The 11,953-nt window shown below is 34.4% G+C and overlaps 1 protein-coding gene across 1 annotated transcript in view; it reads left to right on the top strand.

Moving 5' to 3' along the window:
* The first annotated feature begins 400 nt into the window (after positions 1-400).
* LOC145256084 (uncharacterized) overlaps positions 401-11,953 on the top strand; it is a 767,766-nt gene continuing 756,213 nt past the window's right edge. The window contains exon 1 of the mRNA XM_080114670.1: positions 401-533. Within this exon, the coding sequence (XP_079970796.1) occupies positions 414-533 (120 nt within the window). The 5' untranslated portion in view covers positions 401-413. The remainder of the gene's footprint in view (positions 534-11,953) is intronic.

Raw genomic sequence — 11,953 nt, 5'->3', positions numbered from 1 at the left:
TTCTTTTCATTATTTTGATTCTCAAGTATATATCTAGTTAATATCTTATATGTTTTTTTTATAGAGTGATGTGGTTCTCGATTGATTCACTGTGTCTGTGTCGGATATATACTCGACAGTCAACACAATGATAAAAATATTCTCTTACCCCTGATAATTATACATACGAAAACCAAGGTGTTTATCAACTTAAAAGTGCCAGATTTTGACGTCATTTAATAAAACTCTATATTCCGACATATTACTTATGCGACAAGACCATTTCATTTGTTATATTACCATATGCAAACGCCTTTACTTAAACAATCTAATGACTTATGTGCGTAATATCTAATAAAAATTATCACCGCAAAACAGTTAATGAGTACATAATATATATTATTTGTCTATTTCAGTGTGATCCAGGTATAGCGATGGACGCGCTCTATAATCTGATCTACTGTAAGCCAGAGATGATAATGATTCTTGGAGGAGCATGCTCAGAGGTTACCAAAACACTCGGCGAAATTGTGCCTTATTGGAATTTGATTCTAGTAAGTAAAATGCTATTTGTTTCCTTACTTTATATTTGTGCATGTTGTTTTGATATTACTGTGTTTTCTGATGGCGGTTTATGGCTTAATATGGGTTCTCCCTCTGCATTTAAGCTAACAAATTATTCTCGTGATGGCATCTTACTGTTGGCTGAAGTATAGCTATGGCTCTGTGCATTTCTAAAAGGTTCACCCTTTGAAAGGAGATTAGTTTATTGCTAATAAGTTTAGGCGCTCTTACCCGAGAATGTCGACTGGGATGCTTTGACATACTTCGCAAACTAACGCTCTTCCATGATGCCGCTGACTATTTAAACCCCATTATTTAACCCTTGTGTCACATAATTCTGTCATGAGAGGGAGGTAAATAGAGTAACAACCTTTTACAGATAATGCAATTCTGAACTCATTCATTTTGGAAAAGTATGTTTTTTTTGTGAAAAGTGTTTTTGCTTTATACTTGTTAATATCTTTGAATATATATTCATTAAATTTATCCTACATAATTATTTATACTGTAAATGTATTAAGAAAATACACATAGGTATTACTATACAGTCGGCAGCAAAACTAGGATTCCTCTACCGAGCTAGAAAACTTCTCACACCTGCCAGTATGGTATATCTCTATAAACACCTTTATTTCATAAATGCATCACTTAGTAGTCTTTTCATCTTAGACAGCGTGCTAAAAGCAGTCCTGATAAGTTTCGCACTGTTTACCAAGATTACAAACATTTTCACGAAATGCGTTCCGACGAACTTGCTACAGTTAGCTTAAATAAGTTTAATTGATCCGACTAGAAGCAAAAATCCATTCCTCTCCTTCACGGTAGACTTCCACGCATGTTGGAAACGTTCTTCTCTAATAGCTTTTTAACTCAGAGTGCTTGCTTTTGTAATTCTCACAGTTTTACCAACATGCATTGCGAATAAACATCCTGCTTCATAAACCGCTTACAGTAGTATCCCTTTACGTTCCAGTCTACAATAAGCCTTGGGTTGGGTGAAGAAAATGAAAAAATGATGAAAATGATAAAAGCGACCGATTTTATATTAGTACAATTTATTTTTATAAATATATTTAGTACAGATTTTATTAAAACCTTACAATGGACCAGGGTAATTACTAACACAACTAAAACCAATAAAATAGAAAGGAATCCTAAAGCTCGAGATATGCATCTTAACAAAGGATATATATTTTCATATAACTGGACAAATTATATTTAACCTATAGTTGACTCCTTCCAGTTTTGCTTGTCTGTGACGTGCATAGATCTTTATACACTCACTAGTACTATTGGGAATCTAGATTAATGATTTTACTTTTATTTGGACCAAGGAACCTTCCTCTTTGTGTGACGCATGAGATAATCAAAGCAGACCATCGCTTGCGACGAAGTAAAATCCGCAGCATCCCTCCAACATTTCGTTATAATCAAATTTTTCTCGATTGTTTGTTCCAATTCATTTTTGTGATTCCCCTACTTCTTTTTTCCATCTGCGATTCATTAGAGTGCTTGGTTGGCAATGCTGTATGGGTACAATCACGGTATGTCCGAGCTAGCCTAGACGCCGTTTGTATTTTATTAATAATACTAACAGTTAGTACAGTTGTTGACTTCTTGGTAGTTCGATCGTTCTATTCGATCCCTAGAATATTTGTAAGACATAAAACGCGTCTAATTTCTGCTATATATTTATATAAATCATTTCCTGTCATCTATAAGTAAATCACTCGGTCGCTGATATTGATTTATTAGAACTTTAATTAATCAGAAAGTAAGAACCAATAAAAAAAAACAGAGACTAATAAAATGCTTGCATGCGAGACAGAGAGAAACGCAGAGATTGCTACACAAATAATTAGCCTGCTTCGTTTTACATAGCTATATTGTGTACAATTTCTATAATCCTAGCTGGTGCTCTTCGGGGATTTTCCATGTTTTGTGTCTGTTTGCGTCTGTAATATGTTCAATAAAAAATATAAGGAACTTTTTTTTATATTATGTGAGGTTTTTATTCGTGAGTTCCTTATTGCCTTCCCTGACACAGATATTTCTATTCACCGCGTTGCATGTGGCGTCGATGTCTCGTCTGTTCAACTAAGACGAATAAAATTGTTTTCATATAAAACCAGACAAAGATAGCAGTTCGATAAGAATTTATATACAATTTTTTATTTGGAGAGAATTGACACTGGCGTGAGAAAGTCTTTTTAGTTTATTATGCACTTTTTAACTTTTTTCACTTGCTGAAAAGAGTGACACACGTGGCCACAGACTATATATTATATTGTGCTTAGATTATTTCTACATTATTGGCAGTGTCTTATTCGCACAGCTCTCACGGAGAGAATGATTTGAAAACAAAAACAATTTTGCTTATCTCATCTACATATGTAGTTATTATTATTATACACTTAGTTTGATCCTTGTCAAAATTTACAGTAGCTAACCTTATCGTCACTTACGTAAGGTTCTTAACACTAGCGTTGTCAGTCGAAAAGAAACAGAATCTCTCCACAAAATTTCTGTTGCTTGAGTAACTTCGGCCCACCTCAAGCATTGCAATTCTAATAACATGTAACGTCGTACACAGTTACACAAGCGTTAACATGTAGAAATTTTGGTTGTAGCACAGTGCGTCAGTATGAACATAAGACAAGTAATAATTCGACTCTTTTTTTTAGCAACAACATTTATTTCCGGGTATTTTCCCCAATAGAACCTGATCATGCTCCTTTTCTCTGACCTCTTCCTCCTGCACGTTGTTTCGAACGTGCTCTGTCTGTCTTTCTGTCTGTCTCTCTCTATCTCTATATCTCTCTCTCTCTCTTATACTTTTATATTACATTAAAGTCATTTCACACCTGCATTTGGATAGAGCTTACATACGCGTGGCTGCGCTCTGTTACAAACAGCTTTCTTTATGTAACAATAGCAAGATAAGTGCTAGACTTCTAGAGTACAAGAAATGTGAGGATGATTGAAAATAAGGGCTAACTGTACACATTAAAAACGCTCCAATTGCTGGCTCCCCGACCGAATCTTTATTTACAGACAATATAATAAAAAGAAATCAATTAAAACTTACACACATCTGTATGCACACACAGTGAAAGCAACTGATAATTAAAGTACGGTTTCCTTCTTACGTTGATTTCCTTTGTTTGTCCACAAATTATAAACGATTTCATTGTACCTGTTTCAATGCTGGGTTTTTAATAAAAGTAGCGGCTATAATTGCTTAAATAAATGATGGCAAGAGCGTATAAGAAATTAATGGCGAATACATTTGATGTGTAAAGCTAATGTTACATACGTATTCAATAAACTTTCACTATATGTACATAATTTTTTTAATCTAAGATATATTTCAAGAAATGCGAATCGTGCCGAAACTTTTCCTCTGAATATATTTACACATTTTGACAGAAAATCTATAGAAATCTAAATAGAATTATGTACATATGTAAAGATATTGCTGTATTTATTTCTTTGGGGGTTTTATTGATATTAATGAATTTTATTTGGTTATGTTTCGTGTTCTTGCTTTTTGTTTCAAAAATATATTTTTTTCATGCAAATATCACCGCTTCTGAAACTCCATTAATTTCGACATAGTAGCGAGCGGATGTTACGAGCAATCCATAAAGTCACACTGTCTCTCTAGAGACACATTTTATGACTCAAGCTTTAAAATATAGCGACATGTATTGTAAATGAACCGTAATAAAATGCTAAATAATGGCGGTGTATCAGTGTAAAATATAAAGGAAAATGGTACAAAGCGTTCCTATCCACGATAAATTAAAATGAAAAGTTTTTATTCAAAAGTTTATAAGAAATAATCACTTGTAAAATCTGCTGCATAAATCTATTACTGACATTTATTAGATTAGTGCAAAAATAATGTCATGTTTTTACTTGAAGTAGAACGTAAAACAACGAAATTATTATTGCATCAGCCTAATATGATGTATCAGAAATAAATAGGAACACACATGTGCATATATATATATATATACATATATATATATACATGGACAGAAATACATATATATATATATATATATATATTCTTTCAACTTTCAAAATTTCGTCGTAGTAAATTAAGAAAAAACAAGTGAAGCACGCATTGTCTCTCGTAAGTGCACAGCGACCGAGGCATAAAAAATTCAGGATATGCCCCCCCATTAAGCCTCAAATGTCCAAAGGGGACCCAAATCCATGTGAAAATAAGCAAACGGTCCAGTTTTAGGCCTTAACATGTGTAAATTAGAGTTCTGCACCATGCAATAAAAGAAATGACTAAGTCCATCATCCCCCCATTTATCCTTAAGGCCTTAACATATTTTTATTTGAGTTCCGCACCATGCAAAACTGCTAAATAGACATACAAATGAAATTTTGGACAAATATAGTCAAATAGTCCCCAAAATAGAGTGTTTTTATTAGCCTCTAAAGAGCCCCTTAGGCGCACCTAAGAGTTATCGCAAAGTATAGACAAACAAAATTATATAGAAATCAATTGGAAAGTTTTATAAAAAAGAAAGTTTTTAGAAAGTTTTATAAAAATCCACAAAATCAAGTTTTTTAATAAGCACAAAAGTATACAATTTTTGCCATTTTAACCCGAAAGGCACCCTTATGAGGGCAACCAGAGTTTCCCCGGAAAATCTGTTCTATTACTTATATTATGTTTAATGTTTGACAAAATTTCAAAAAATTCCAACGCGTAGTTATTGAGAAAAGTGAGGACAGACGAACGGACGAACGGACGAACGGACAAGGGTGAATTTACAGGTCCACCTTTCTTTTGTCGGGGGGACCAAAAAACTATAATGAGAGATGGGAGTGAGGGTAGGTGAGTTGAAGGGGATGGGAGACGAATGGGAAGAAGAAAAATATGCCTTAGAATCACCAGCAAAAATCATTTATAGTTTCCCTTTTTCCATCTTTTTTCCTTTCTTTCTTTTTTCTTTTCTTTTCTTCTTTTCTCTTTTGTGTCTCTTCCTTTTCTTCCTTATCTCTTAACCTCTTTACTGATGTGTGTAGAAATATTAGTAGAGATATACAAAAGGGCAACGTAAGTCGTACTTTGTTTTACTACATAAAAAAGTCTAGTCAAATAAAAAAACATTTTTATAACTGAATAACCCTGCTTAAACTCGAAATTACTGTTGGCATATATATATATATATATATATATATATATATATATATATATATATATATATATATATATATATATATATATATACCAAATCTACATTTCCCTACTGTTTGAACCTATACACATCAGTATGTTTAAGATTGAGGGCGGCCATCAAACACGTATATGAATACTTTTCTTTCTAGTCATCTGTTACCTCTACCTCGACCTTAACCTTCTTTTTATCGTTTTATCGTATCTAATCACCGACTCAAATCTGCACCCCTATTGGGCCTTATTTGCATGCTATCAAATCTTTTTTTACAACATCTAACAGAACGTGTGACGAAGAAAACCTTATATTTTCATTGCAAACTTTGCTTTCGTATAATCCGTATCGCCTTATCAACGACGAGGTCTTGGGGTCTTATGAGCGATGACTACCCTCTAGTAATAAAAAAATCAAATATATAACAGAGTCTCGATATTTAATACTTGTTCCATATATAAACGATGCGTAAAACATATCGATTTACTATATAAAACCTTTTACGTGTGTTAAACAATATGTCTACTATTATATAAAAAGGAACGTTGTGTGTATTTGTGTCTCCTTTAGCCTCCGCAACGGCCTGCTTTATGAAATTTTACAAAAATGTACTTTATGTATCTAGCAGTTTTCTTATATAGATTTTGTATCGAAATATCTTCGATAAGTATCGAAAATTGATAATCGAAAAAATTCTATAAAAGAAAGAAATGACGACTCTGACTGAAACGCCTTCTATGCAACTTCACATCGCAAATCTATTTGTGAAGTTTTATTGCTAAATAAACAAAAAGCTAGGCATATAAAACGAACAGCTGGACCATTTGATATGACAGGGGTGCGTTCGAAATGAATGTTTCTGTTTAGAGCACAAATGAACCATGATACTTGCCTTTGGAATTTAATTCAAGTCGTTATATATTAAAAAAAATTGTAGAGTCGACAATAGGTTCTCTACAGACTCAATGTATTATGGACTGTGTCACTGCCGGGAGGCATGTAATCTTCCTCCTGGGGCACTTCAATGGTTCCCCAATTAAATCAGGCAATCAAGCGATTTGATTTTAAAAACTGGTCGATTTCATCGATTGCGGTGTCAATAAAAAAATGGGTGTGAAACATTCGTCAATTATCATCAAATCCAGGGAAACGTAGGTTTTCCTGTCAGTTTAAGTTAAATTTATTTTTATTAAGATTTGGAAATAAAATTCTCCGTTTTCTTTATAAATCCTTGAAAAACTCCGAGAATATTCATAGATAAAGTATGTAAATTATTCTTGTTTTTGTGCATTTTCGACATTAATGTCTTCAGTAGAGTTGCTTTCATTTTAATTTAAATTTAATAGCGCGTTTCAATTTTATTTCTTTGAGTAAGTAATGTTATTGGGGTAATTAATTATAATTTAAGATCTTGTAAATATATTAGAGATGCTATCAAATATATTGTGTATTTCATGTCTCTTTTAAATTATACGTATACTTTGATAAGTCTACTTTTGAGAATGTAAAACTAATTAATGTTATAACAAATGTTAAATCTTATTGTTTTATTATAGTTCATTCAAATATGTTCGCAATATATATATTTTTTTATTGAGTTCATATCTGAAAGTTATAAGATGTATTAATAAGAGTCGGTTATGAGTATACAGAAAATTCGTGTATATTAGAGTAATGTATTTAATACTATTTGATCTATGTGATTGAAAGCATTCGGTGAATAAACATAGTTTCATATTCATATTTAGAACTTGCATTATTTATTTCATCTATTGAAATACAACTATGCCTTGTTTAGGCATAGTTGTATTTCAATAGATGAAATGAAAATTGTGTATTATTTGCAAAACCAGAAGATTTATTTAAGCAATCAATTCCTATTTCAGTCACGTAAATTATTTCGAGTTGAAAGTAAAACACACACTCGAGTCGAATTATTTTGTGTTTTCCCACAACGAAGATATTGGATTTGTCACGTGAGCGAAGTCCTCTTATTTTTTCGCTCTCTAATAAATGAGTATCGTGTAAAATCTCTCTTCTTATACTGCCACGTCGGAATCCAATATCGTCTAAATTTGCATAATCGTATCATTCTGGGATCTCAAAGGTACCAGATTAGTACGTGACAAGTCCCCTACAGCGGGCACATGCCATCCGTAAGTGTTTATTGGTACGCCTGTCTGCACCGTTACCACAAAGCTTCTCTGTCTTCAAGCTGAGATGAAACCGTAGTATCTGTTCTGTTTTCCTTCAATAAAGAGACATGCTTGTAGACGAAGAATTTTTTTTAATTTTCGTTCCAATTAATGTCCATTTTTATTGACTTGGATTTTCCTCACATTGAAACCGACCTTGTATCTAACTCTATCCTCTGCCAGAAATGATTTGCAAATCTATAATATCTACACGCTATACAAGTTGTCCATAAAAATTCCCAATTTATTTACTAATGAGTCACCACTTATCGAGACTGAATACCACCGCAGTATAATAATTAAGACTCTCAAATGATGATGAATATTATGAGAGGATTGAAAATAATAAAAGAAAAGAAGAAAATTTGATTTTATGAGGGCGGTTTATGACAAGTGTTTATTGTTATTTGATTTTAAGGTTACCATATTGAGCTTACGGGGAAATCGTTTAGGAACATGTTACGCAGATGGTACGTACTTTGAAAGAAATGCGTCCATAATAATATATTTGATATTAGAAATACAAAAAAAATATTTTAAGTTGTCGTAGAGGGATTATTTTTTGCATGGATGGGTTTACAAGGAGGAACTAAACTGAAATTTAATCGCGCGCTTTTCCTAGAAATAACGATTCAGTAGAGAAAGACTAACAACGTATTGATTGTTAGAAAGAACATGAAGATAATGTAAGTTAGTATCTTTTACTAGACTATGAAGATGATTTTAACGCTAATGCAAGAAATCATGTTCTGGGCGATTTTTGTCCAGATGTTTTCCGACAACTCATGTCCATAGTACTCGGAAGGCTAGAAGGGTTTTCTATGGAATACCTAGATGACGTACTAGTTTTCTCGAGTGGAAGAAATTAACATTTTCAACACTTTCAAGCGGTCTTTAATCAGCTGAGAAAACCTGGGTTAAAAAATAAAATTGGCAAAGTGTCAGTTCATGATGGCAGCAGTAAATACTTGGGATTTGCCATAAATAAGCAAGTAATCAGGCTAGATGATCATAGAGTCAAAGTAATTCGCTAGATGTCAGAACCTAAGACTTAGACAAATTAGTGGTTTTATAGGCGCCATCGAGTATTACCCAAGATTTATACCTGCATTTTCAAAAATAACTACCTCTCTTATGCCCGTTTCAAGTGGACAAATAATTCGCAGCGATCATTTGATATGCTAAAAGATTAATTGGCAATTATTCCATTATTGGTCTATCCGAACATGGATAAACCAATCATACTGTATTCAGATGCAAGCGATTTGTGTATTGGGGCAGTCTAACTCAATCATCATTTGAGAAATATGGCTCTGTCTCAGAAATACATGAAGAAGTACCTATATACTTTCTTTCTCACAAGCTAACATTTATCCAACAGAAGTTACTTTCTATAGAACAGGAAGCATTTGGTTTTGTATATGCTCTCCAAAAACTTGATTATTATTTAAACGGTGCACAATTTACACTAAAAACAGGTAATAAACCTTTTAAATATCTATTTAAAGCAGGTTGAGCAAACAAAAAATACAACAGTGGGCTTTAAAAATAGGTGGATGCAACTATACCAGAGGGCAAGGAAAACACTTGTGCTGATTTCTTGTCACGTATACCTAATCATCTAGAACAAGAATCGATGAATCAAGAACTCTAGATTGATAAGTTTTATCAAATAAATATTATAAACTCACATCGGTAAGATTACAGACATAGGTTAGATGAGGCAGATGAAAAAGATGAAAACACCAAAATAGAAATGTCCTAATTAAACAGACACGAAGAAGATAGAAGAAATTAGGACACTAAAAAGAACCATAGAATCAAGTAAAGCATCCGAAGCAAATATATGGTACAAAATTGGTTGCTATACTATCTCTACAAACCGAGACGAAGACGTCCGACCTAGCTTGTATATGGGACATATTAGTATTGGCAAGATATACGAACGCATAGGCAGAAAATACTATTTGTCGAGGTTGTACAAAGAAAATCACTAAACATGTAAAATCGCGCCTTCTTTTACTTAGGTGGCATTAACTTCCACACCTGCTCTGTCTGGAGTCACATCGGTTTCAGGTGAGTTTTTAGGAGTGTCACTCTTTCCCCGCCATCGGTACAGGCAACCTTGATGTGTTTCTTATTCTTAAGATTTCTCACTCGCTTCTTCACACATCACTGCCACCCAAATCGCAATCAGCGCTGTTATCATGCTTATCCAACCTTACATCACTATTATCTTATGTAAGCTGTCTCATCGCCCATTAACATCTTTACTTTCTCAGTCTGCGATTTCCCCCAATTCACTTGATCCATTATTTAATTCTTCATTTTTACATTCGTGGCAATTCGAATTTTTGATGTACCCGTTCCCGTTCAACTCAGTAACTTACGTTTACCTTCGCCCGAGTGTGTTCAGAGGGGTGGGGCAGCCAAGAGTGGTTTAGTATTGTCCAGTGGAGCTCAACCCTCGCGGACATTGGTGCACATCCCGAATTTCTCCAGACTCACAAACAGTCTTAAACGGCCAGGCGTTATTAGTAACATCTTGCACAACTGCTTAACTTCTATGACCCTTGGGGCCTAAATGTCTCAGATTCAGGGCGTTTTTAACCACACCCTTATATGTTCAGTCCGCCATCTCAGAACTGCTCCATCGGCGTTAGCCGGATCAACATTTATAACTCACGGAATTTATCTCTGAAACCATCCTTCTTTCTTCGATGCCCCAGTCTCTATCTCACATTTCATATTTCTTCATCAGGACCTGCAATAGCCAATTACAGTATTCACCCTTCCTTTACTTTCCATAACCTCAAGCTTCGCACTTCCCAGAAACAAGACACCCCACGCTTAAATCAGTTTATATGGATAATCCCTCCAGATTTACTTGGACCAAGTTTGCTGCGCCTTTTCTAAATCTTTTAAACATAGTTTAGTTCCTTCTTCCTTGCATACGTCTACAGTGCCTGAAACATTGCAACATTTGTTCCCATTGAACTTTTGCAACGATACTTCTACTCTGAATATGCTCGTCTGTACATTGCCGGAGACGTTATGTATTTCATCATAGAGAATTTCTTCAGCGATACTTCTTTTCTAAATATCCTCGTCTCTACCTTGCGGGAGACGTTATGTATATCGTCATACCAGATATCTCCAACGATACCTCTCTGAATATTTCCGTCTCAACAGGAGACGCTCTGTATTTTTTTCATACAGAATATCTTCGATTCTATTTCAGCGATACTTCTCCTCTGAATATCCCAACGATACTTCTTTGATTATCCGCGTCTCTATCTTGCGGGAGATGTTTCATATACTGTCATACCTAATTGCTTCAATGATAACTTTTCGAAGAATATCCCTATCTCTTTAGTTTTTCCTTACCCTTTCAACGTTTCAGAATAATTACGTTGTACGGCCCAGCGGTGTCGTAATAACCGTAACTCATCCTTCAAGGGTCTTGATACTCATCGATCACATCGATTTCTACTTGACAATGGCTGATCAATATCCCACAGGCTCTAAATTTCTCACTAAGGTCACTGACGGCATGAATACGTAATTATCATCTCACTAGTTTTTCTAAGGACGGCAGCATTCTTCACTCTCATGGCTACTGTCGTCCATACGAGCTCACTAGAATGATCATGTCCATCTCCGTCATGATAAGGTTTTACAATCACCTTACTTCTCCACATTAAATTATGAATGAGAATCTAAATCTACAAAATTTCTTCAAAGTTATAACCCTCATCAACTACATCTTACCTAACAGTGAGCAGAATGAATGTGATAGTTTGGTGACAGCAGGGGTTTCTAACAGTAGCTGGCTTTGTTAAGGCGTTAGAGCCACCCAAGGTACACAGTATCCTACGTCATACCAGCTTCTGCTTAGTTCTTTCGTCGCCGTTAGATTTTTCTTGTTTATAACCTCTCAACGGGTGTCTACCAACACCCACCTACTGCTGGCAATAAACCGAATATCAGAACGATTGACGGCGGTAACTTCCACAG

This window comes from Euprymna scolopes, chromosome 3, assembly GCF_053919585.1.
Source record: "Euprymna scolopes isolate OS-2025 chromosome 3, ASM5391958v1, whole genome shotgun sequence".
Classification (NCBI taxonomy): Eukaryota; Metazoa; Mollusca; class Cephalopoda; order Sepiida; family Sepiolidae; genus Euprymna; species Euprymna scolopes.
This window is presented reverse-complemented; position numbering and strand designations above follow the sequence as displayed.